Below are 25,753 nucleotides of genomic sequence, written 5' to 3' on the forward strand. Positions count from 1 at the left end.
TAAAAAATTCCAGCAAACTTTTCTCTAGGCATAGACAAGCTCATTCTAAAATTAATGTGGAGAGGCACAGGCCCCTTTTAGAGATTGTTTAGAAGAACTAAACAATCTTGAAAAAAACGAGTGAAGTGGGAGGAATCACTCTTTACTCAATCACCCCGATGTTAAGACTACGTAGCCACAGTAATCAAGATAAGATGGTAAGGCCTGGGAAAAGACACGTAGACTGACGGAACAGAATAGAGAACCAGGAAGGAGTCACACAGGCATGGCCGACTGACCCTTAATAGAGATGTAGGAGCAGCTCGGTGGAGGGGAGTTGGCTCCTTCAGCACACGGCGCAGGGGCCGTTGGACATCTGTCTGCAGAAGATGAATTTCAGTTTAAGCCTCATGCCTAACACAAAGTTAACTCAGAAGAGATTATGGGTGTAAATGTAAAATGTAAGGCTTTAAATCTTTAAGATAAAAATGGGAGGAAACTTTATGGATTGAAGGGCAGGCAAAAAGTTCTTAGACTTGACACAAAGGACAAGATTCCTAAAAGTAAAATTTGGCAAACAGAACCATTCAGTTTCAGTTCAGGCACTCAGTCCTGTCTGACTCTTTGCACCATGGACTGCAACACACCGGGCCTCCCAGTCCATCACCAACTCCCGGAGTTTACTCACTCTCATGTCCATTAAGTTGGTGATGCCATCCAACTATCTTATTCTGTTGTCCCCTTCTCCTCCCGCCTTCAATCCTTCCCGGCATCAGGGTCTTTTCCAATAGGTCAGTTCTTCACATCAGGTGGCCAAATTTTTGGAGTTTCACTTCAGCATCAGTCTTTCCAATGAATATTCAGGACTGATTTCCTTTAGGATTGACTGGTTGGATCTCCTAGCTGGCCAAGGGACTCTCAAGAGTCTTCTCCAACACCACAGTTCAAAAGCATCAATTCTTTGGCGCTCAGCTTTCTTTATAGTTCAACTCTCATATCCATACATGACTACTGGAAAAACCATAGCTTTGACAAGACGGACCTTTGTTGGTAAAGTAATGTCTCTGCTTTTTAACATGCTGTCTAGGTTGGTCATAGCTTTTCTTCCAAGGAGCAAGCATCTTTTTAATTTCATCTACAGTGATTTTGGAGCCCCCCAAAATAAAGTCTGTCACTGTTTCCATTATTTCCCCATCTATTTGCCATGAAATGATTGGACCAGATGCCATAATCTTATTTTTCTGAATGTGTAGTTTTAAGTCAACTTTTTCACTCTCCTCTTTCACTTTCATTAAGAGGCACTTTGGTTCGTCTTCACTTTCTGCCATAAGGGTGGTGTCAGCTGCATATCAAGAATACTGATATTTCTCCCAGCAATCTTGATTCCAGCTTGTGCTTCATCCAGCCTGGCATTTCACATGATATATTCTCCCCTATAAGTTAAATAATCAGAGTGACAATATACAGCCTTGACATACTCCTTTTCCAATTTGGAACCAGTCTGTTGTTCCATGTCCAGTTCTAACTGTTGCTTCTTGACCTGCATACAGATTTCTCAGGAGGCAGGTCAGGTGGTCTGGTATTCCCATCTATTTAAGAATTTTCCACAGTTTGTTGTGATTTATATAGTCAAAGGCTTTGGCATAGTCAATAAAGCAGAAGTAGAGGTTTTTCTGGAATTCTCTTGCTTATTCAGTGAACCAACAAATGTTGGCAATTTGACCTCTGGTTCCTCTGCCTTTCCTAAATCCAGCTTGAACATCTGGAAGTCCATGGTTCATGTACTCTTGAAGCCTGACTTGGAGAATCTTGAGCATTACTTTGCTAGGATATGAGATGAGTGCAATTTTGTGGTAGTATGAGCATTCTTTGGCATTGCCCTTCTTTGGGATTGGAATGAAAATTGACCTTTTCCAGCCGTTATTGTTTTCCTCTGTTTCTTTGCACTGATCACTGAGGAAGGTTTTCTTATCTCTCCTTGCTGTTCTTTGGAACTCTGCATTCCAATGGGTCTGTCTTTCCTTTTCTCCTTTGCTTTTCGCTTCTCTTCTTTTCATAGCTGCAAGGCCTCCTCAAACAACCATTTTGCCTTTTTGCATTTCTTTTTCTTGGGTATGGTCTTGATCACTGCCTCCTATACAATGTCACAAACCTCCATCCATAGTTCTTCAGGCACTCTGTCTATCAGATCTAATCCCTTGAATCTATTTGTCACTTCCACTGTATAATTGTGAGGGATTTGATTTAGGTCATACCTGAATGGTCTAGTGGTTTTCCCTACTTTCTTCCATTTAAGTCTGAATTTTTCAATAAGGAGTTCATGATCTGAGCCACAGTCAGCTTCTGGTCTTGTTTTTGCTGACTGTATAGAGCTTCTCCATCTTTGGCTGCAAAGAATATAATCAATCTGATTTCTGTATTGACCATCTGGTGATGTCCATGTGTAGAGTCTTCTCTTGTGTTGTTGGAAGAGGGTGTTTGCTATGACCAGTGCATTCTCTTGGCAAAACTCTGTTAGCCTTTGCCCTGCTTCATTTTGTACTCCAAGGCCATATTTGCCTGTTACTTCAGGTATTTCTTGACTTCCATTTGCATTTCAGTCCCCTGTAATGAAAAGGACATCTTTTTGGGGTGTTAGTTCTAGAAGGTCTTGTAGGTCTTCATAGAACCATTCAGCTTCATAGAACTTCAGCTTCTACAGCATTACTGGTCAGGGCATAGACTTGGATTACTGTGATATTGAATGGTTTGCTTTGATAATAAACAGAGATCATTCTGTCATTTTTGAGATTGCATCCAAGTACTGCATTTTGGACTCTTTTGTTGACTGTGATGGCTGCTCCATTTCTTCTATGGGATTCTTGCTGACAGTCATAGATATAATGATTATCTGAATTAAATTCACCCATTCCAGTCCATTTTAGTTTGTTGATTCCTAAAATGTCGATGTTCATTCTTGCCATCTCCTGTTTGACCACTTCCAATTTGCCTTGATCCATGAACCAAATATTCCAGGTTCCTATGCAATATTGCTCTTTACAGCATTGGACTTTACTTCCATCACCGGTGACATCATAACTGGGCATTGTTTTGCTTTGGCTCCGTCTTTTCATTCTTTCTGAAGTTATTTCTCCACTGATATCCAGAAGCATATTGGGCACCTCCAGACCTGGGGAGTTCATCTTTCAGTGTCCTATCTTTTTGCCTTTTCATATTGTTCATGGGGTTCTCAAGGCAAGAATACTGAAGTAGTTTGCTATTCCCTTCTCCAGTGGACCATGTTTTGTCAGAACTCTCCACCATGACCCGTCTGTCTTGGGTGGCCCTACACGGCATGGCTCATAGTTTCATTGAGTTAAACAAGGCTGTGGTCCATGTGAACAGAGTAGTTAATTTTATGTGATTGCAGTTTTCATAATATTAAACTTCTGGCCTATGAAAGGTTCTTTGAAGAGGATGAAAAGATAAGCTATAAAATAAAAGAAAATAGCTACAAATTGCATATCCAACAAAGGATTAGCATCTAGAATATACAAAGAACTTTCAAAATTCAACAGCAAAATCACAATCAACCTAATCAGAAAATGGGCAAAAAACACTAACAGACATTTCACCAGAGAGGATATACAGATGGCAAATAAGCACATGGAAGGATAGTCTACCTCATTATCCATGAGGGAAGTACAAATTAAAGCCACAATAAGCTGTCAGTACACATCTTCTAGAATAGATTAAAAAAAAAATAGTAACTACAACAATTGCTGGTGAGGATGCAAGAAACTGGATCATTCAGACATGGCTGGTGGGGATGTGAAATAGTGCAGCCACTCTGGAAACCAGTTTAACAGTTTGTTGTAAAACATGCAGTTACCATAAGACACAATGGTTGCACTCCTGGATAGTTATCCCAGAGAAATGAATGCTTAGGTTCCTGTAAAAATGTGTCTATGTATGTTTGTAGCACCTGATAGTAGCTTTGTTCATAATTGCCAAAAACTGCAAGCAACCCAGATGTCTTTCAACAGGTGAATGGTTAAACTATGGTCTCTATACATTGATCCACAGAACACTGCTCAGCAATAAAATTAATGAATTATGATACACAATGACTGGAAGAATCTCCAGAGAATCATGCTGAGTATGAATTCATTTATATGATATTTCCTAAATGACAGAATTATGGAAACAGGGGACAGGTTAGTGGTTGTAGGATCTATGTATGTGGGGGAGAAGTGATATATGGGAGAGAGGTGAGCGTGTTTATAAAACAGCAACTTCGATCCCCAGGTGATGGAGTTGTTCTGTAGCTTAATGGTGGTGACAGATACATGTACCTATACATGTGAAAAAATGACACAGAACTAAATGAACACACAGACACACAAATAAAGTGGAGCTCTGATAAGATCACTGAGTTGCATCAATGTCCTGATTGTGTGATTGTAAGATAGTTTTATGAAATGGTACCTTTGGGGGAAAAGGGGTAAAGAGTATTTCTTGCAACTGCTTGTGAATCTATAATTATCCCAAAATTTAAAAAAAAATTCAGTAAAATATATTTATGCAATTGTGTGCATTTAAAAGACTAGAAGGGAGTCACTAATTTATAGTGGTAAAATAATTGTAGCTATTGAGGGGGACATCATCATCAAATATCTCTTTTTCCTTTGCCTTGGTTTTTACCTTTTATCTTAGCTTTTCTTTCCAACTTTTTCTTAGTACACATGTGTTATTTTTATAAAGAGGTATAAAACAAACCTGATTTTTCATTTAAAAACAGTTCATTTGCTAAGTGCAGTTATTTACAGTACCGTGTTTAGTTTATTCTGAAACAATCTCTATTTCTTCTCTTTTACCCTGAGTATAGATAGGTGAGGCACACATACATTCACTGTGTGCACATGCCACACACACAGACACAAAATTTTGACCTGCTCAAGAGTAAATAGGTTGGGACTCAGTGTTCAAAGATTCACATCGACAATTTGCAGCTACAGATGAGATGAACTGTCATTAGCTTTGATGGGCATTTGACATAAGGGGAGGCAGCTATGAAGTTGGATGCCTCACTGCAGATTCTATTCATGATTCACAGTCCAAATCTAGTGTGGTCAAGAGGTATGTCTCAATGGACAATTAAAGAGTAAAGACTTAGACGAAGAAAATAATGAGAAAGGGACTATTTAGCAACACATTTTACACTTTCCACCTACTGTGTGGTCTCCGTCCTTTGGTACAGATATAATTTGAAAAGCTCAGAGCATATGATTGGTAGTAATGGAATAAATGCATAGTATGTGAACAGGGCTCAGGAGCCTATAAAAGATTCAACTCCTGCTTCCCCTTAGGAGAGGTATCCAACCAGTATTAATATTTTAGAAATACTAGAAGGTAGAAGAGGAGCCATTATTCATCACTAGCACCTCCATGGTACTAAAATTAAATAATGGATTTTTTTTTAAGACAGAATTGCTAGAGTTGTGGAACTATAAAAAATATTCCTCTCTTGGGGATATTGCATTTTTTGCTTTTATCTTTTCTTCTCCTCTTGAGAACATTTTGATTTACTTTTGTGATAAGCTTATAACAACTAAGGAACTTGGAAGGCTGGATAAGCTAGGATGGGAGGGAGGTGGGTTAAGGCAGCTGACAAATGAGCCTGAGTAAATTTGTTTGGCTTCAAGTCAGAAAGCCCCCAGGACTGTGCGGGCATTCATTTTCCATCTTGTAGCATGTGCATCTGCACATATGGGCCGGAGCCCTGGGCCCTGTAACAGGGAGAACCCACTGTGCCACGTGGTGTGGGGTCTGAGCCGGCTGGTCTGTTGAACTGGAGCCCCGCAAAGAAGGCCCAGTCATCCCTGTCATAATCCAGCCCCAGCCTCAGAACAACCAGCCTCGCTCCTTGTGGAGGCATCTGGCTGAGCCATGAGGAACTCAGCAGCCAGGAGTTGGCATCAGACCAACACCTGGAGTTCTGGAGCTGGTCTCAGAAATGTCCCTGTTCCACCCTGTCCCCACACCAGCTATGTAATCTAGTTGGACAGATGACTTCACCTTTCTGAGTCTCCCTTTCCCCATCTATAAAATAGAAATAATAATTAACTTCCTGGCAGAATGCACATAAAGCTCTAGCATGGTACCTGACATTTTAATATCTCAAATTAAGGCAGCTATTACCTAGGAAACCAACTCAAAGGTTTTTTAAAATGCATGTAATTATTAAAATTAGTAATTTATAATTATTAAAAGTCATCCTGATACTGACATGGTGTTGTGGCTAGATGTGTTCAGAAGAGAATTGTTGGTATTGATTGAATGCCTGGTGTTTGCCAGCCACAGTACTGTCTACTCACCAGAACCTCAGAACCTCAGGTGTGGATCTCTTGTCCTCAGTTATCTAGGAGGGAACTGATGGGTGAAAAGATTTGCTTAAGGTCAAAAACCAAGGACATATTAGAGCCAGAGTTCAAACTGACCCAGAAACCGTTTTCTAAACCATCAAACCACAGAAGGAAAATGATACATACCACGCAGCACCTTGAGAAATGGAGGCAATGGGGAGTGAAACAGAATCCTTGCCCACCCGATGGAGAGAAAGCGGCTGTTGTTGTTCAGTCACTAAGTCATGTCTGACTCTTTGCAACCCTATGGACTGCAGCAAACCAAGCTCCTCTGTCCTCCACTAGCTCCCAGAGTTTGCTCAAATTCACGTCCATTGAGTTGGTGATGCTATCTAACCATTTCATCTTCTACTGTCCCCTTCTCCTCCTGCCCTCAATCTTTCCCAGCATCAGGGTCTTTTCAAATGAGTTGGCTCTTCGCATCAGATGGCCAAAGTATTGGGGTATAAGCTTAAGCATCAGTCCTTCCAATGAATATTCAGGGTCGATTTCCTTTATGATTGACTGATTTGATCTCCTTGTTGTCCAAGGGACTCTCAAGAGTCTTCTTCAGCACCACAGTTCAAAAGCACTAATTCTTCAGTGCTCAACCTTGTTTGTGGTCCAACTCTCACATCCATACATGACTACTGGAAAAACCATAGTTTTGACTAGATGGACCTTTGTCAGCAAAGTGATATCTCTGTTTTTTAATACACTGTCTAGAGAGTAGCTGAGCTCAGTTTAAACAGAGATCCCTGGACAGCACCTCATCTCTTGCCTATCTCACAGAGTGCTGATCCACACGCTCAGAGCCTCTCTGAGTTCAGACTCAAGGAATCGTAGCAGCCGTAAGTAGGAAAGCACCTCAGAGTCCATCTGATATTGATCACCCTCGACCTTATTCACCAGATGGGCTGTGAGCTTGGACACATCATTGGCAGCCTTCTCCATCACCAAGCTGCCCATGCCATCAGCTTAGCTCTTTAAACTCTGGACATGTTCCTTCTTTTGAGCTGAAATCTGTCTGTTCTATATCTTGACTCTTTCAAAAGCAACAGAATGAAGCCAATCTCTTTTTCTGCAGGTATTTAGATGATGCCCCAAACTGTGCTTCCCACCCCCATCTTCCTATATTCTAGTCACTTGAGGGGCTCCACCTTGTTCATCTTTTAGAGAACAGACCACCTGGCTTCTCTCTCAAAAACGTACTTCCTCACGGGTCTCTTCCTCACAAGTGTCCCTCAGATGGAACACTCTTTACAGCATCATCTGCCTAGGGGTCATCACCCACAGGGAAGTTACTGGGCAGTTGTGTTGACCCATGGCTATTTAGAGGATTTGTTATCATGACTTGAGAGGAGCCTGAAGCCCACCAAGATTTTTCCATTGATTGCAATCTTCTAAAATGCTTTGCCAGAGTCTTCAATGACTCAGCTTGTATGATCCTCTCTTGTTGGGCTTCCTTTGGAAAATCCATACTTTATGCAGTTGGAAGCTCCAGAAGAAAGATGTTTACCTAAGTTGATCTCATCACATCCATGGACCTGTGTTTAGAGAGCACACTGCTCTATTTTTAAATGCAGATGTCTCATTGGGATGATTTAATTAGGAGATGACTTTATTTGGAGGATACCAGAGCACCCCTCAGAACCCAAGCCCAGGACCAAAGATGGTCCTTAACCAGAAACTGATAAGCCATTTTGAAACCAGGGTAGCTGTGCAAGTTCACTGATTTATGAAGTTTTAGAATTTTCTTTTTTCTCTGACCATATAGTCTCTCATTCATCTTCCCTTTACATAACTTCTTTATTACTAAGTAAGTGTCTATTATGCACCATGCACTGTTCACAAAAACAAACAGAAGTCCCGGATACCATGGAGCATATATTTTAATGGTAAAAAAAATATAACAAACAGATAACTATGTCAGGTGATGATTCTGTGAAGAAAACCAAAATGGTTATAGAGGATGATGTTGGGAGGAGCCACTGTTTTTCTTTCTTTTTAATAAGATGGTCACGGAAGTCTTCTCTGAAGAGATGAATGTAATTAAAGAATTGAGAATGAAGGAATGAGTCATATAAGTTCCATTTGGTAGGGTCCTGGTGAATTATAGCCATTCACCAGCTACCACTGGGAAAGGGGACTGTGATAGTTCAGTCTGCCAGTGTAATTTGGAGACCAAGGCTAAGGCATCAGATTAAGTCATGCTGAAGTGGGTCATTTACCAGATGCAGGGTAGTAACATGTACCATGCTTGAGCCTGAACTGGTTTCACGTACACACAATTATTCATTACTCTCTTTTTTAATTTCCCAAGTGGATTGTTTTCTTTGTCAAGGTCTGCACTTATGGCCTAACTGGGTCTCCCCAAAACATAGACTCAGCTTTCAAGCTGATAAGACATTAAGGGTTTGCAGCCCTCAGCCAACTGACTCCATCTCTTCCTGTCCCAACCCCAGGATCCAGAAAGAGATGATGTGTTTGACAAGGCTCTGCTTTTATATAGGAGCCTGTGGGTCAGAAGAGGCAAGCCCAGGGCTGAGATGGGTGGACTCAAGCCTGGCAATTGGGGAAATGGCAGCAGAGGAGACGTGTACAGACACAGTGACACTCGAGGCTGAAGACACAGGCAGGGAACAGGCTATAAACAGCCTTGAATGCATTTCTGGGGGAGCCTGTATTTTTCCTGAAAGTAATGGTGTGTGCCTTGAAAGATTTTAGTCAGGTGTGATCCTATTGTGGGAAAGAGTAGCTACTTCAGAGAATGGGACACTTGAAAGCCTGGTTTGCCACAGGTTCTTCTAACTGAAGCCCATGCAAAGCCAAATAGAATGTCAGGCTTTCAGTTGAAAATGATTGGAATTGTATATTTATGTTTGACACTGCTTGTGTTTCCAAGCATCAGACTTAACATTAAAATTTTCCCTGAATTATAAGAATAATAAGAATAAGTGTTGAAATCCTCAGTGAAAGGGCAGCCAACATGCATTACCAGGGAGAAATTGTTCAATTGTTCGTGTTTATTACTTCCAAATGGGACTAGCTCCAGGTTCACAATGCTGATTTTGTTACATTGCTTTCTCTGAACTGTGGTTCAGATGAGTGCATAAATATTTGGTTTAATATTTCTTTGGGAACTGTAAAAATCTAAGCTGATAGAAGGGAGAGGAGCAGAGCAGTGGCCAGGAAGGAAAGTTCGGCAAGTTAGTAAGAGATTACAAGTGTGTATTTCAAGAGTGCCCAAGGGCATGATTAATTTATTATCCTTTTAGATGGCAGAATGTATGCAAACACCCACCCCCCCCTCACCAAATTGCACCATTACTGTGACAAAACTCTGAGCGTGTGAGAAGGTAAAGATGTTCCTGCCAGGAATTTGATGTACAGGGGGAACAGGTGACCCCTTGGGTAAGTATAAATCTGGGAATTGAGACTTGGAAGCCCTTAATCTTGGCTCTGCCTTTGACAGAGACCTGAGATGAATATCAGTGCTCCTAGTCTTCAGGGGTGGGTATGTCAGCAGGAGTCCAGAGCAGGAGCACCTTCCAGCAGTGCCAGGTTCCGATGCTCTGTTGATCCTACTCCTGTGCCCACCCACACCACCCGGCACTCTGACCAGTCGGCCATGTGGAGTGGGAGTTAAAGCCACAGACTCTAGATACTTGGGTTCAAATGCAAGGCCATTATCTCACTGACCTTGGCGAGGTCTGTGTGATTTGGTTTCTTTCTCTGTAAAGTGGGGATTAACACCACTACCTACCCCACAGAGTCGTTGTAAGGATTAAATGATTAATGTGTGTAAGTCGCTTAGACTAGTGTGTGACAGAGTGTTAGCATTTGATAAACAATTGCCTGTCATAGTATCACCATCACCACTATTTAATAATCATAAAATGAACAATAGCCTTACATTCTTGAGCATGTTTATGTACTTAAGCCTGTCATATCTCTCAGACACTTATCCACCACAACCCTTATAGAATAAGCATGTTTCCCGCATTTGGCAGAGGAAGGGAAGGTGGCTCAGAGAGGCCACGTGACTCGCTGTATGTCCACATGGTTAGTGAGCTCCGAGCTGCTGTTAGGACCCGATTGTCCTAACCACTCTGTGCATTAGTCAGGATAAGTTAAGCTGTGAAGTGGCACTATGCCTTGTGCAGCCCTTAGCACTGCTGTTGCTGCATACACCATTACCTGGCAGCCCATTACCAGCCAATGATTACCTCAAGAGTACTAATAGTCTTTCAGCCATTGGTCGGGGCTACAATGGGCTCCTCCCCCAAGCCAGCAACTGTCACTGAGTGACCGTTAGTGATCCTGCTCAGCCATTGGTCAGTGCTGCAGTGGGCCCCTCCCCCAAGCCAGCGACAGCCAGTGAGCGACCGTTAGTGGAACATTCCGTCAAAGGTCGTCAGAGTGGTGGTCCTCATACAAAGCGTGAGGTGAGAGGCGAATCCCAGCCTTGCGCAGCGGGTGAGTTGGGGGCCCAGGGAACAGACTGGGGGGTGTGTCCTGGGGGGGTCCAGAGCCCTCACCAAGGCTGCCCACTGGCTGGGTCCAGGCCTTGAGGTGGCGATGACCCTCTTCCCCATTCCTGCCTCAGTGACCTAATGGCAGTGGCCATCTCTGGGACCAACCCCCACTGGGTGGTGCCAGGAGCCTGAGGCCAGCTGGGTCCTGGGCACCTGGCTCCCTCAACAGTGGTGGCTCAGCAGGTCTGGGGACCTGGCCCTGAGGGAGCTGCCAGCTGAGATTTGCCTCTTCAGCCAGGCCTGGGCACTGGCGGGAAGACCCAGACTGGGTGCTGGGCAAACGATTTGGGGCAGGGTAACCAGTGCCTGCAGGGACCCTCTCCTCTCAGCCAGGCCTAGACCTTGGAGGGTGGAAGTTGTGCTGAGGGACCTGGCCTGTACTTATCAGAACAGAGAATAGCATTTGTTTTGGTGGGAGTTTAGAGGAATGCTGTCACCTGACCATGATTTGCATTGTTGTATGGCAGAAACCAATACAACATTGTAAAGCAATTTTCCGCTAGCTAAAAAAATAAATTAAAAAAAGAAAAAACAAAAGATCTGACACCAAGATGTTTGCAACAAGTAACCATGCCTCTCCCTCACCTTTCCTATAAAAGGGCTTTGCTGACAGCTTTCAGGCAGTTTGGGGTTTTTAAGGTATGAGCCACCTGTTTCCTTGCAGAGTCCTGCAGTAAACATTTCTGTTTTCAGATTCTGACGTTTTGGTATTGTTTGGCCTCTACTGTGAATTGGGCACATGCACTGGTGTTTTGATAACACTTTCACTCTCACTTCATTGGCTAAAGCAAGTCCTATGGCCACAATCAACTTTAATGTGAAAGTATAGTCCTACTATGTGCCCAGAAGAGGAGCAGATTATTTAGGAACAGCCTTGGTGACTACTCCCCACTACTATAAATCTGATTCATTAATAGAGACAGCAGGTATAGAAAATCTAGATTTCTAACCAGAGGTTTCAGGACTATCTTGATTTTGGAGGTGAGGCAGTGTGGAACATCTTTATTTTTGGTAGAACCACAAAAGGCAAAGTCAAGGGGTCCAATGAGCAGGGGGGGTTGGGGGGGAACTCATAGTCTGCACTAAGAAACGAGAAATTCAGAAAGGGACATATAAGGATCCCAGTTATTCTCTTGGACAATAAAGAGATGTGGAAGTGTGATACTGATGGGTAGTGAATGGACTTTGGGTCCAGACAAGGCACAGTGACCCAGTGACCCAAAGATGACTTCTGCTTTCTCTGATCTGCTGTGGCTTCTTTCAGCAAATCTCCCATATCACATAATGTGGACTTCATAGATTATTGAACTATGACCCTTAAACACTCTGGAACTCATGAATGGTCAATAAATATCGTGAACAGAAGAAAAGAAGGTAGGGAGGTAATAGAGGAAGTTGTAATCAAGAAGGAAGCATCTTATTAAAAGTCATGGAAATACTCCAATAAAAATTAATTTAAAAAAATCATGGCAGAGAAACAGACCATCAGGGTGAGTGGTGCTAGCAGTTTGGGATATATTAAATATAAACCAAGTTCCCTCAGTGAGAGTAGCATTGTGCCAATTATGCATGTAAATATGTATATTTAAATATACATATAATATTTGTCCTCTTGTGGCTGAATTATTTCACTTAACATAATGTCTTCAAGTTTTATCCATATGGTAGCATGTGTTAGAATTCTCTTCATTTTTAAGTTTGAATAATAATATTCCATTTTATGGACGTACCACATTTTACTCATCCATGTGTCCATTGTTGGACACTTAGGTTCCTTCCATTTTTTGGCTATCATGAATAATGCTGCAGAATATTCATTCTTTCCGTGTATTAGTGGATCATTTAGTAAAGATGACATTGTACTTGGCTGTGAATAAATTTTTTAAAAATCCTCAAGAGTAGAAATTTCATAAACCACATTATTCTCTGGTAAGGTGGAAGTGAAAAATTAAAATGTTGGAAATACTTGTAAATTAAGAAATATTCTCCTTAAAAATTTTTCTATATACTATAGAAAGTAACCAAAAAATTGTAACTATCAGAAAATAAAGCTGACCTACCCCCCTCTCCGGTTAACAGTGAATCCTATGGCACTCAGTGGCTTAAACTGAGTTTAGGCATAATCTCAAATCCTTTCTTAAAAAAGAAGGGTATCAAAGCTGGTGCAATGACAGTGCTGGTAAATGAAGGGTCGGGGTAGTGGTTTCAGATTTCCCCTCATCATGTGTTACTAGGGTTTGTTTTTCCTTCCTGAGTGTTCCATCCTGCTCATACCTTTAACCCCCTCCATGGGAGGGCATAAGCCATTTGAATTTGGTGGTGAGCACAGCCTGCTAGTACAAGAACCCCTGGTCTGTGCTGTGGGTCTCTGCTTCTCATCCTCCCTTGGTGGATTGCCAGAGTGTGGGTTCTGTGATTCTCCACCACGGATTTTGAAACTCTTGGCCTTGGGTTTTCTTTAGTTCCCCTTGTTGATTTATGACCTAATGGCTAAAAGTCATTGAGCACCATGAGAGTGAGAGAAGGGCGTGGATCTAACAGCTGCCTGGATTGCTGAATGGCTAAGTATCTTCAAGTTCAAAGGCATGTCAAGGACTAAACCACAGTAGAGAATTAATTGCTGCTTACAAATCACCTTAGAGAACCAACCTACTGGACAAAACAAATGTCTTCTAATAACTATAGGTAAAGGCTATACATGAGTTTTTTCCTACTTAATATGGAGCAGAAAACATCTTCTAAATTAGTGTATACCCCAAGCTCCAGCAATTAGTCTTACATGTTTAAAAAAAGTTGTTTTGTTTTTGGATTAATTTCTTTACTGTATAGCAAGTAATATAGGCTCATCTTATGAAGTCAAAAGTATCCTAGAGTGAAGGAAAAAAAAAATATTACCCTATTAACTCTATCTCCCAAAGACCTGTACTGTTCACATGTGATTCATTTCCCTTTGAAAATTTGTGGGCAAGGGGTCTGATTATTTTCTAGTTTTTTATCCTTTTGACCATATTGCTTATATATGTAGAGTCGTCTATCCTTTGAAAATAAGTATATCCTGATTTTCTAAATAGCTAGAATTAGAGCATCCATTTAGTTGGCTGTGACAGTGAAGAAGTGCTGTGGAATTTGTGTTGGAGTCACTTTACACTATGAGCACGGTGTTTGCTCAGACAGAGGGTCTCACATAAGGGGGCCCTTTGCAGGTTATAAAGGATGGGGAAGTGTCCCAGGTCCCTTCATGATTCCTGGGCGTTACCACTGCCTGAGGGCTTATAAAAAGAGAAATGAGAAGATACTAATGTTACATAGATAAAGTGACCACATTTTCACACATACAAAAAAGTTAGTACAACAGATTTTAATTTATGAGTTTATGAAGTGTTTTACGATCATATAAAAACATGCAAACAAAGTTGTATTTTTTTCAAAGCTCTAGTCAAGTGTCTTCTATGTTCCAAACCCAGGAAATATTAAAAGAATAGGAAATAAATAGCCCATGGGACAATTACCACCCCCAACCAAGGGACCATCTGCTCTCTGTGCCTTAACAGACCTCAGTGGTGAGCAGGGCTGGGACCAGAAGATGAGGCTGGTCTCCTTGGAGATGGGGCAGAGGGTCAGAAGAAGCTCCAGTGAGTGGGCAATCCCTGGTGGTGCTGAGTCCAGGAAGACCTGGAGGGACTCCAGCAGACAGGATGAAAGATAGGAGTCTGACTAACCCAGGTCCAGAGAAAGCGGGCAAAGTTCAGTTTGTGGTTGGCTCACAGTTGGTGGTGGCAAGAGAGAGAACTGAAGAAGCAGGTGGAGGCCCATCAAAGAGGGCCCTATGGTAATTAACCTGGGAGCAATGGGGAACCAGTGAAAGTCTTAATCTGGAAACTGTCTTGGCCATATTTGTGTTTGCATTTTGCAATGACCATTCTGGTTGCATTTAGGACAAGAAGGGGAAAAGAGAGAATCAGAAACATAGAGGCCTATTAGGAGACTACTATAATATTCATTTACTTAAAGCAAATATTTAGTGAAAGCTTACTCTGTACCTTGCACTGTTCTGGGCCCCAACAACAAAACAGTCAAAAACCTTAGTGAGGATCTGAGTTAAATTACAGGTACTGGAGACTGGCAGGGAGGCAGGGCTAGAAGAGAATATATAGAAGAGAATATATAGAACTTGGTAACTATGGCATTTTGATATATCAAATATATTTTCCATGGGTGGGTAGAAACTGATGTCAGCATAATTAAGGAAATGTCTGAACCCATAGGGAGGCAAGCACACTAAAAGTAATAGGGTTCCAGGTTAGATTTGGGGTCAGAAAAATGACAGAAGTAGAAAAATTGGTGTGGTGAAATCTGAATACATAAATTCTGGAGGTTGGTTAGTTAATAGTCACATGTCAATTTTAATTTCTCAGTTGTGACCAATGTTCCATGGTTATAAAAGGTGTGAATATTAGGGGAAATTGGATGAAAAGTATGTGGGAGCTCTATGGTATCCAGGCAGTGTTTCTTTAAGTGGAAAGTTACTCTTCCCCCCAAAGTCAGTATCTCTCTAACTATGAAGTATAAAATATATTTATATCATACAAATGTAATAATACATATAAAGTGTTGCATATTTTGTATAACCTCCAACCACATTGAATATAAAAACTATAAAATACTATACAAAATGATACTATTCATGGAGTTCTCAACATTCAGAAAACTAAGATCATGGCATTCGGTCCCATCAGTCAGCCAGTCAGTGCAGTCGCTCAGTCATGTCTGACTCTTTGCGACCCATGAATCGCAGCACACCAGACCTCCCTGTCCATCACCAACTCCCAGAGTTTACTCAAACTCATGTTCTCATGAGTTTACTCAAACTCAAAATCGAGTCGGTGATGCCATCCAGCCATCTCATCCTCTGTCGTCCCCTTCTCCTCCTGCCCCCAATCCCTCCCAGCATCACGGTCTTTTCCAGTGAGTCAACTCTTCCCATGAGGTAGCCAAAGTGCTGGAGTTTCAGCTTCAGCATCAGTCCTTCCAATGAACATCCAGGACTGATCTCCTTTAGGATGGACTGGTTGGATCTCCCTGCAGTCCAAGGGACTCTCAAGAGTCTTCAACACCACAGTTCAAAAGCATCAATTCTTCAGCACTCAGCTTTCTTCACAGTCCAACTCTCACACCCATACATGACCACTGGAAAAACCATAGCCTTGACTAAATGGACCTTTGTTGGCAAAGTAATGTCTCTGCTTTTTAATATGCTGTCTAGGTTGGTCATAACTTTCCTCACAGGGAGTAAGCGTCTTTTAATTTCATGGCTACAATCACCATCTGCAGTGATTTTGGAGCCCAGAAAAATAAAGTCAGCCACTGTTTGCACTGTTTCCCCATCTATTTCCCATGAAGTGATGGGGCCAGATGCCATGATCTTAGTTTTCTGAATGTTCAGTGTTAAGCCAACTTTTTCACACTCCTCTTTCACTTTCATCAAGAGGCTTTTTAGTTCCTCTTCACTTTCTGCCATAAGGGTGGTGTCATCTGCATATCTGAGGTTATTGATATTTCTCCCGGCAATCTTGATTCTAGCTTGTGCTTCTTCCAGCCCAGCGTTTCTCGTGATGTACTCTGCATATAAGTTAAATGAGCAGGGTAACAATATACAGCCTTGACGTACTCCTTTTCCAATTTGGAACCAGTCTGTTGTTCCATGTCCAGTTCTAACTGTTGCTTCCTGACCTGCATATAGGTTTCTCAAGAGGCAGGTCAGGTGGCCTGGTATTCCCATCTCTTTCAGAATTTTCCACAGTTTATTGTGATCCAGACAGTCAAAGGCTTTTGCATAGTCAAGAAAGCAGAAATAGATGTTTTTCTGAAACTCTCTTGCTTTTTCGATGATCCAGCAGATGTTGGCAATCTGATCTCTGGTTCCTCTGCCTTTTCTAAAACCAGCTTGAACATCTGGAAGTTCACAGTTCACATATTGCTAAAGCCTGGCTTGGAGAATTTTGAGCATTACTAGCGTATGAGATGAGTGCAATTGTGTGGTAGTTTGAGCATTCTTTGGGATTGTCTTTTTGGGGGATTGGAATGAAAACTGACCTTTTCCAGTTCTGTGGCCACTGCTGAGCTTTCCAAATTTGCTGGCATATTGAGTGTAGCACTTTCACAGCATCATCTTTTAGGATTTGAAATAGCTCAACTGGAATTCCATCACCTCCACTAGCTTTGTCCATAGTGATGCTTTCTAAGGCCCACTTGACTTCACATTCCAGGATGTCTGGCTCTAGGTGAGTGATCATACCACCGTGATTATCTGGGTCATGAAGATCTTTTTTTGTACAGTTCTTCTGTGTATTCTTGCCACCTCTTCTTAATATCTTCTGCTTTTGTTAGGTCCATACCATTTCTGTCCTTTATCGAACCCATCTTTGCATGAAATGTTCCCTTGGTATCTCTAATTTTCTAGAAGAGATCTCTAGTCTTTCCCATTCTGTTGTTTTCCTCTATTTCTTTGCACTGGTCACTGAGGAAGGCTTTCTTATCTCTCCTTGCCATTCATTGGGACTCTGCATTCAAATGGGAAGATCCTTCCTTTTCTCCTTTGCTTTTCGCTTCTCTTCACAGCTATCATTTCATGGTAAATAGATGGGGAAACAGTGACAGACTTTATTTTGGGGGGCTCCAAAATCACTGTAGATGGTGACTGCAGCCATGAAATTAAAAGACACTTCCTGCTTGGAAGAAAAGTTATGACCAACCTAGACAGCATGTTAAAAAGCAGAGACATTACTTTGCCAACAAAGGTCTGTCTAGTCAAGGCTATTGTTTTTCCAGTAGTCATGTATGGATATGAGAGTTGGACTATAAAGAAAACTGAGCACCAAAGCATTGATGCTTTTGAACTGTGGTGTTGGAGAAGACTCTTGAGAGTCCCTTGGACAGCTAGGAGATCCAACCAGTCCATCCTAAAGGAAATCAGTCCTGAATATTCATTGGAAGGACTGATGCTGAAGCTGAAACTTCAATACTTTGGCCACCTGATGAACCAACTCATTTGAAAAGACCCTGATGCCGGGAAAGATTGAAGGCGGGAGGAGAAGGGGATGACAGAGAGTGAGACTGTTGGATGGCATCACTGACTCAATGGATGTGAATTTGGGTAAACTCCGGGAGTTGGTGATGGACAGGGAGGCCTGGAATGCTGCAGTACATGGGGTGGCAAAGAGTCAGACACAACTGAACGACTGAACTGAACTGATACAAAATGATCCTCTCAATGTAAAAACATTCAAAATTGCTGTATAGTCTATGAGCACATAAATGTGTATATAAATTCACAGAGTATCTTTAAAACACACATGACTTGGTGTCATTGGCCCCTTGCAACAGAGAGTGGATGTGGGAATGGGATTCCTGGGGGCTCCAGCTTTGTCTGTAATGCACCACACTCCGTAGGAAGTAGGCAGTGAGGATGCCCTTTGAAGCTCAGAGCAAGCAGCACTGGCTGCTCCAAGCGCCTGCACTCCCTGCCCTGGCAGGGTGCAGAGGACTCTGGTGCCGCCTGCACCATGCACCCCAGTCCCGGCACAGCTGGCATGCTGGCGGCCCCCACCCCCACTGGGGATGTGGCCTTACCCAGGTATGCAGCAGGACCTGCATGCTATGTACACACACTTCTCAGAGGGTTGGCACCCAGGGTCCAAGTTCTTTGGCATCACTAGCTATTTTTTTCATTCCAACTCAGAGGATCAGGAGAAGAAAAAAAAACCCACTGTGAAAAGAAGTGTTGAATTACAGAGAATAATAGGAAAGACCAGCTAATTGTGAAGCCCTCCTATGTGGTATAATGGGTGTTAACAGCTGCTGCAGGGGCAGAGACTCATGGCAGGATTTGTTCTGGGCAGGAGTGCACTGGATTTCTTACATTCCATCACTTTAAACACCAGGAAAAGGACCACAGCCCTAGGGACCACAGCCCTGCAGGAGCACTTGGACAAATCTTAGGAGTTTACCCAGTATAATAAAGGTCGTCTGGAAACCCACCTGACTTGCTTGGAGTGTGGCTGAGGCCTCCTTTGTGGCCATTGCATACCTCCTATCTCTCCAGCTCAGGCTGGAGTGGGCCAGGATCTCTCTGAAGTCCCACCTGGGGACCAAGAGGCCGGAGAGCTGGTGGGTAATTCCTAAATCTAAATTGAGCCCAGACTCCCATCTTTTCCCTGGTGAATGACACCCACTTCCATGCTTTATTCTCCAAGGTTTCTCCAAGCCCTGGAGTGCCTTTGAAACTCATGGAAGTGTGGGACTTGGAGAAATGCCAACTTTGCTTTACTGGCTTTCTAGAAAACAGGTTTTTAAGAGTTCCTAATAGTGTTTTGTGTTTAAAATAAGTCTGGAAGGGAGATGACAAAGAGATCCAGCCTTTTTTCCAACAGAAGTCTTTGGAGAGGACCAGTTCATGTGTAGAGTAGCAAAAGGTTTTAATCCACATTTGGGCCAAAGTGGTAAGAGAGGGAGGGGGACAACGGCAAATATGTAAGAGATAAAGAAACAGAATTGGCCCATTCCCACAGTAAATCTGCCTCCAGAACACGTCTCTCCTGAAACCAGGGAGTTTTGTGAGTTTTGTTTTTGAAAAGGAAATGTGCTCCCTTAGAAAGGAATTTTTTTTAAAAATTGTAGCTAAGTTATGTTTTATGCCTGGAAGTGTCAGTCTTAACCTGTTAACAACAGCATAATTTGTTGCTGTTGGTCAGTCCCTTAGTCGTCTCCAACTCTTTGCGACCCCGTGGACTGTAGCCTGTCAGGCTCCTCTATCAACAGGATTTTCCAGGCAAGAATACTGGGTGGGTTGCCGTTTCCTACTCTAGAGGATCTTCCCAGATCGGGGATTGAACCCATGTCTCATCTTAATACTCTAATTGTTAACTCTGGTTTATTGAGCCCCTTCTGTGTGCCGGGAATGTATTTTGCACACGCTATCTCATCCAACCCTGGGAAATAAGTGGCATTATCCTCATTTTACAGATAAGGAAATCAAGAGCCAAAGAGGCAAAAAATGACATTCAGGGCCACAGGCTGATCATTGGCTGAGCCAGGATGGGGACATATGTTTGTCTAATCAGTGAGCTCCTCATTAAACAGATATTGGCCTTGGTTCCACTGTATGCCAGGCACTTTGCCAGGTACTGGGATCCAGTGGCGAGCCCGATATGCTGAGGCTGTTGACCTCGTGGAGCTTCCAAGCAGTGGGGATAATGTCATTTGGATTAAATCTAGTGAAGCAGTGACAGTGAAAATTCTTTTCATCAGAAGATATCACATACCTTATTTTTAGTCTTGCTTTGAATGATATTTTCTGTTAATTTAAAAAATGCAAACAGAGGTAATTGATGTTTAATCAGAACACTCAGTGTATTTTAATAAAGATATCTTAAATCGGGGGGAAAAAAAAGGAAAAACTGTACTGCCATATGGAACTGTGCTCCTACTCCACCAGTCCTGGCAGAGGAACCTTATCATGAGGCTCATGCTGCCTTAGACGCCACTGCCACCTGGTGGCGCCCATCAGAATTGCAGGCATGGTGATCCCAGAAATGCCCCCGCCCCCACCACCCCACCTCTTCCTCATTCCACTAGAAGGCACATTTCTGGTTCAGCCGCCTAAACCCTCCAAGCTCAATTGACTACAGCCCAATAGGTACCTGTTTAGTTGTAAATTGATGATAGCCAGATCAGTATTAGCTTTCTTTTAACGGTATGTTCTGAATGTCTATTATGTTTGTGACCTTTAAAATGTTATAATCAAATTTGTTTGCAGATATCTATGGAAAATTGATATTACATATACATGAATACTTGGTAAGACTTTAGAACTAACCTATGCAAATAATGGTTTTCTCTTTAGTTGGATACTTTCAGATGACATCAAAACAAAGCAACATAGTTTGGCTCCTCATTACCTCTCAACCTCACTTCTTCTCAAACCATTCTGGAATTTTCTAAGCTCTCTCACCTGTCTGTTGCCTGTCTGTGTTGCTATGTCTGCCTGAAATTGCTTTCCTATATCTTTACCTTTTCAATTTATTCTTTAAATGTCTAATCAAGGCTGACCACCAATAGGGAATTCCCTTGAAGTAAATCCAGACACAGCGATGTTGCAGAGTGTGCCTCTAGAGACGTGGAAGATGGGTTCTGAACACCCTCCTTGTTTCTTTAATAACTGTGACTGTGGCAAACTTCCTTAATCTCTTTGAGTCTCATTGATTTCATTCATTAAGTATGAATAATAATGTTCCCTGCCCCCAGCATTGTTGTCAGAGTTAAAAAAAAAAGTGCGTGTAAAATGCCTTCTCAGCACCATGCCTGGTATTGAATACCTGGTAGAAGCAAGGATGTAGGTGGTGCTGCTGGTGACTGGACTCATGTGAACACCTAGCTAGAATCCTGATTAATGCCTGCCTAGTATAGGACTGTCCAGTGTTTTCCATTGCTTATTTGGTCTTACCTGTAGGAAAAAGTCTGTTTCCCAGGAGTTAAAGATAATATAAATGTCCAACCTTGAAGTTCATAAAGTTACTTCCCTCCCAGATCCATCATTATATGTCACCCCAGGGCTGGTACACTTTCCCAGCTGAAAACTGCAGAGATTTGCATGTTAAGATGAAAGGTGTTAAACCAATGACACTACTTTTGGTGATGCTGCTTTAGTCAAGTTCATCCAGCACCTCTGCATTAGCACCTGTGACTAGGGGACTGGTCACTGCGGTGTGTTGGCCCTGTGCTTTGTCTGTTTTCCAGCCAGAATCGTAAATGTCACTCTGTTTCTCTGACCAGGTAGTCGATAGTGACAGACCGGAAGGGTCCAAGTTCCGGCTCACTGGAAAGGGAGTGGATCAAGAGCCTAAAGGAATTTTCAGAATCAATGAGAACACGGGTAGTGTCTCTGTGACACGGAACTTGGACAGAGAGACCATCGCTACCTATCAAGTGAGTACCCCCGAGTGCCCACCCCCACACGGAGACGTGTCTTTCAGAGACTGCTCTCCTCCCGCTGAGCTCATTATTTCTGTGGCTCATCAACCCGGGGCTGCACGACTCTAAGTGTGTGTCTGTGGGAGCCGAGTGGCATTGAACCCTGACAGAGCAGCAGTGAGGGCCCCTGTCTCATCAGTAGAGCCCTCCGGGTTTGCACAAAACTTTGGGCATGAAAAACCAAGAAGGGGCCCCTGGGGGATCTCAGAGGAGGTCGCAAACTCTACGTTAATGTTGGTTTTCCAGAAACAAGCTTGATAATGAAGAACTGTAAAAAGAATAAACCCCTGGACCTGCTCATTCTACTTAGAGAAATCCATCCTAAGGAAATAGGGAGAAATTCAGTCAGATTTTTTATAATGATGTTATAGCCGGACACAATCCTTAAAATGGAAACAGTTGCTAAATATTCAGCAATGTATAATGGTTAAATTATGGCACAATTTTTCAAGGAAGCTTTCTACAACCATTTAAAATATTTTTGAAGAAGTTCTAGTTACACGGGAGATTTTCAAGATATTGAATGAAACAGACACACCAGCACATATGGTGTCCTCATTACAGATGGAGTGTTTACACATATCGTGATGGGTACATGTTTGTGAAGAAGCATGATAGAGGAAAATCAAAGTCTTAGTTGTTGCATTTGGTGTTACTGATATTTTGTTTTCTTCTTTCTGATTTTTCTACAATGCACTTGCTTTACTTTTATATGGAGAAACAAAAGCCTATTTGTAAATGATAGTTTCAGAAGTTGACACTCATTCAAGATTCAGAGAGCAAAATAGCTGCATGAAGATATTGGGTGAGCATCAAATCTCACATAGGCTGTGGGTCCCTCCTATCCCCTCTCTGCCACACCCCCAAGAATCCCCTTCTCACAGCTGTGTTAAGGACCAAGCCTCTGAGGGTAGTAGCTCAATTTTTGAGGAGACAGAATTCCAAATCATTTTCAGGGAAGGCTCTTAGCAGGATGCAGTGCACTGAGTTGAAAGCAGGTACTTGGGAACGAAGCCCGGCCACCAGGGTCTGCTTTCCAGGCCATTGCCCATCACACATCCCCTGGATTAGATTCGGGGAGGATGGAGGGACCAGTTTCTAGTCCTGGACTTAGCATTTATCTTCATCAAAACACCATGTAAGAGCATCCTAATCCCACTTCAACAACATGACCATCTCTTCCCTTAAAAAAAAAAAAAAAATCCCATATTCTTCCTTTCCTAAGGACAAAGGGTGGAGGGACATTGCACTGGAGAGTCAAGTGCTCTGGCTAGGGAATTGATTCCCTGGGCGTAGCCTCCTCTGTCACCGTGAGATACTGACCTTGGGAAGACCATGTAGGTGTCAGTCCTCCGTTTCTTGTCCATAAAATGTAGATAACACTTGCTGACCTAATAACAGGAGTGCTGTGGGTTTCCAGTGAGGAGAAGATAGAGGAACGCACTCGAGGCATTGAAATGCTGGACAAATACAGGGCAGCGGGGGTCGGGGGAAGGCCCATCCAGCCTCATGCTGAGCAGTGTGGTCCAGGGTCCCCAGTCCTGAGAGGACCGCCCTCTCGGAAGTGTCGCCAAAAGGCAGATGCCATGAACATTGGCAGGGGGTACTGTCTGTCAGAGGATGCCAAGGGGTGACCAGCGCATCTTCAGTGTACACCCTTGGGGAATCTGGTTGTTGTAGAAATTGAATGTTGGACCTGAAATTCCCAGGTCCAGCCAGACCTGCTGGTGACCACAGGTGACCTGGCAGCTGTCAATGTCCAGCTGCTGCAGGACTGTTGGTAAATCCCCTCTTCTTTTCCCCTGCCTATCATGGGAATATCTATTAATTTTCAGACATAAGGAACTAAAGACATGATACATCTCATAATTTCATAGCACAGTGATACAGAGCTCTGGGGTCAGCAAATTGCCATTCAGGTCTCAGCACTGCTGTTGACTATGCTGTTTTCATCTTGGGCGGCCCACTCACCCTCTCTGAGGGTCTTGTGATTCTCTTCCACAAAGTGGGGATAGTACCAGGATGTCTAAGGATTGTATGAAATGAAATATAATTGTCTTTACAAATTCTTAGCACAATGCCCAGAACCTAGCAAGCATTCAGTAAATTAAAGCTGCTCTTATTCATTTTCTTCCGGTAAGATGATTTAATTTTTTTGTTAAGTTCCACAAGTTTTTAACATCAGTTTCCTGCCTTCAACTGTGAGAAGGTTGACATAGACAACAGACTTGTGGTTTTTCCCTTCTGTCCTCACAGGAGCCAAACATCATAGCGTTTTCTGCCCCTCTTTTAAGTATTAAAGAGAGATTCCTGGAGGAAGCTGAGTTCTAGAATTTCCTAGGAGATGGAAGGGGTACAAGACAAAGAATAAAGGGGCAGAATTCTTCTTGGAAGTGTTCTGTAGCCTGGAAATAGGACTAGCATGAATCAGAGAAACTGGAAAAACCTGGTTGCCAGGAGTAAGAATTGGTAAATGAGAGACTGAACGATCCCTTTTTAGAGTGACCACTTAGGAGCTAGTTTAAGAGCTGAGTGAGAGTTTAGGTGCATGCTTGGCTAACTGATCCTGTCTGTTGTTTGTGGGATCCAAAATTGGTTTCAAAAAAGTCAACGTTCCACATTCATAGAGAGATTTCTGGGTTTTCATAAACAAGGGCCCACTTCAGTGTGAGTATTCTCCTTAGATGGCAGTGACCTTGATCACCAGGGACAGTGAGGGAAAGATACCTCGGGGCAGTCACACAGGAAAAACTCAAACACCAACATTCAAGGACTAATTGGGAGTGGTGAGAAGGTGGCCTTTGGTCAGTCAGGTGGCTTGGTTTTGATGTTGTCAAGGGTCCCAGTCAGAGACTTCTTTAAGGAGAATTTTTGAATTCATGAGGTGCCTCTTCCCCCTGACTTCCACAAGCTGAGCACAGGGCTGTCGGGTATGGCTGTGCAGGGATTTCACTGCACAAGGGGGAGGCGGATGGCTGAAGGATGAGAAAGGCCTGACCCAGCCCCCCACTTACTATCCAACCCAGGGATCAAATCCAGGTCTCCTGCATTGCAGGCAGACTCTTTACCTTCTGAGCCACCAGGGAATCCTTTATCTAAATGATATAGTGATTAATTATCAATGGCTCTGGAGTCAGAAAATTGTTCAAGTCTCGGCACTGCTGCTTAGTGAGCTGTGTGATCTCGGGCAATCCACTTACTTTCTCTGATCTTGTGATTCTCATCCATAAAATGTGGATAGTTACTAGCACCTTTAATGATTATAAAAGATGAAGTTACTAGTCTTTATTAACTAATAACTGCAAACAGCTAGTAAAATAAAGTCTGGTCTGTACCACAGAGATTCTCATATATTTCCTTAAAGTGAGGTCAGGTAGCCTATAGCAGTTAAAAACATAGTTTTGCATGTAGCCATATTGGCTGAATTAAAGCACAGTTTTTACAACTAGCTATGGGAGCTTGAGCAGACAATCTACTTCGATTTTCTCATCTGTGAAATGGGAACAGTAATAACAATGATCTCATAGGACGAAGGGGCTAAAGGAGTTAATGCATGTCAAGCATTTGAAAGAGTACCAGGAACAGAGTAAGCATGGTCTCACCATATGTAAGAATTCGTCATGGGGAAAGCACAGGAGATGAATGAAAGCTCCATGGTCTCTGGAGCTGTGAGTTGTGGCCCAGCCTTCTCATCTCAACTGTGAACTTCTCTTAAATAATCTTGGGTTTATTTGTAATTTCATAATGTATTCCACGGCATGTGACCTAATTCATTGAGTCATTCATTCTAAGTATATTTCATTGAAGACCAGCAGGGTGAGGAAT

The 25,753-nt window shown here is 42.6% G+C and overlaps 1 protein-coding gene across 1 annotated transcript in view; it reads left to right on the top strand.

The window, feature by feature from the left end:
- Positions 1-25,753, top strand: part of CDH13 (cadherin 13) — a 992,246-nt gene that overhangs the window by 516,892 nt on the left and 449,601 nt on the right. The window contains exon 5 of the mRNA XM_061138277.1: positions 21,731-21,883. Within this exon, the coding sequence (XP_060994260.1) occupies positions 21,731-21,883 (153 nt within the window). The remainder of the gene's footprint in view (positions 1-21,730; positions 21,884-25,753) is intronic.

Source organism: Dama dama, chromosome 4 (assembly GCF_033118175.1).
Source record: "Dama dama isolate Ldn47 chromosome 4, ASM3311817v1, whole genome shotgun sequence".
Taxonomy (NCBI): Eukaryota; Metazoa; Chordata; class Mammalia; order Artiodactyla; family Cervidae; genus Dama; species Dama dama.